This window comes from Octopus bimaculoides, chromosome 7 (genome assembly GCF_001194135.2).
Source record: "Octopus bimaculoides isolate UCB-OBI-ISO-001 chromosome 7, ASM119413v2, whole genome shotgun sequence".
NCBI classification, from domain to species: Eukaryota; Metazoa; Mollusca; class Cephalopoda; order Octopoda; family Octopodidae; genus Octopus; species Octopus bimaculoides.
Genome location: NC_068987.1, coordinates 72,655,072 through 72,656,512, shown reverse-complemented (window position 1 = coordinate 72,656,512; position 1,441 = coordinate 72,655,072). Strand labels below are relative to the sequence as shown.

Below are 1,441 nucleotides of genomic sequence, written 5' to 3'. Positions count from 1 at the left end.
CATGTTGACAAAAGCCAGGTACAGAGGTTTATTTTTGGCTAAGTATTTCTGCAGTTACCTAACCAGGAATATAGCATCGATTGTGCTCCTGCCTGGTACAAATCCGAACTGCATCTAATCTACACTTACTCTCTTCCTAATTAATAGAACTATGATCCTTTCAGGGATTTTCATCACCTGGTCCAGCAATTTTATGCCTCTGTAATTATTTCTACTTAAGGCATCAATCACCTTTGTCTTTGCAGCAGTTAACTATAATGCTGCTACACCAATCACTGAGTATGACTGCCTCATGGACAACCTGATTAACTATATAGGTAACAAGGCTAAATCCTACCCCACCAGACATTTTAAGCCACCAGATATTTTAATCATTATGAAGCAAACTTCTTAGCCACAAAGCCATGCATATGACCCATTAAGTTTACACATGGAAGGAAAATTTATGACAGAAAACAAAATAATAGGTCTTAAACAACATTTATGTGTATCAGGTTTCTAGAATAAGTGCATTGTAGCTCTGCATGTTGTAAGGGGCAACTATAACGGTTGGCATCAGCAAAGGCAGACCTCTAAAAATGCCAGCATGGAAAAATAAGTACAAAAACGATGAGGATGATGAAGAATTACTGTAGCAAAGTAATAAAGTGAAAAATAAAGATAAATTTTCAGGAAACTTACCTTGAGTGAAACTTTGGAAAGGTACAGATGTCATTTACAAATGATATTTGTTCTGGAAATAGTAAAATAGGGCAACTTGAATAAATGAGTCAAGTCAATGAGTACCATAGTTGTGTGTGTGTGTGTGTGTGGCATACTGTTGTTTGTTATCAAAGACAATAATGACAAACCTATGACACACATACTAGCAACATGATGCAGTAGAAAATATTTAGATAACACCATCAAATAAAGGAGACCCACCACTCCTGTATTCTCCATCTATCAAAAGCTACATTTCCTCTTCAGAATCAGAAGTAAAAATGTTAATCTTTAAACAGCTGCTCGTCTTTCACAAAGCACAATTATACCCTGCCCCTGCACCAAAGCAACTGATGACAGAGCACCCACCACATACACAGTTTCTAGACTGCATCCAAATAAAAGCAGTCTAACTCAGTGTTTCTCAGAAGGCTGGGGAAGGGCAGTGTGGACTGAAAAGGGAGCAGATGAATCTTTTATCTTTTACTTTTTTCAGCCATTGAACTGTAGCCAAGCTGGAGTTCTGCATTGAAGGGTTTAGTTGAACAAATCAACCCCAACACTTAAGTTTTTAAAACCTAGTACTTATTCTATCAGTCTCTTTTCACAAACCACAAAGTTACAGAGTGTAAACAAACTAACAGCAGTTGTCAAGCTGTGATAGGGAAAAACCCAAACAAAACACACACACACACATATATATATATATATATATGTATATATATATATATATATATAT

The 1,441-nt window shown here is 36.3% G+C and overlaps 1 protein-coding gene across 2 annotated transcripts in view; it reads right to left on the bottom strand.

Annotated features, from left to right (window-relative positions):
• Positions 1-660: 660 nt before the first annotated feature.
• LOC106876490 (cell cycle checkpoint protein RAD17) overlaps positions 661-1,441 on the bottom strand; it is a 44,816-nt gene continuing 44,035 nt past the window's right edge. For both annotated transcript variants that reach the window (XM_014925053.2, XM_052969740.1), the window contains exon 17: positions 661-733. In XM_014925053.2, the coding sequence (XP_014780539.2) occupies positions 678-733 (56 nt within the window). In that variant the 3' untranslated portion in view covers positions 661-677. The remainder of the gene's footprint in view (positions 734-1,441) is intronic.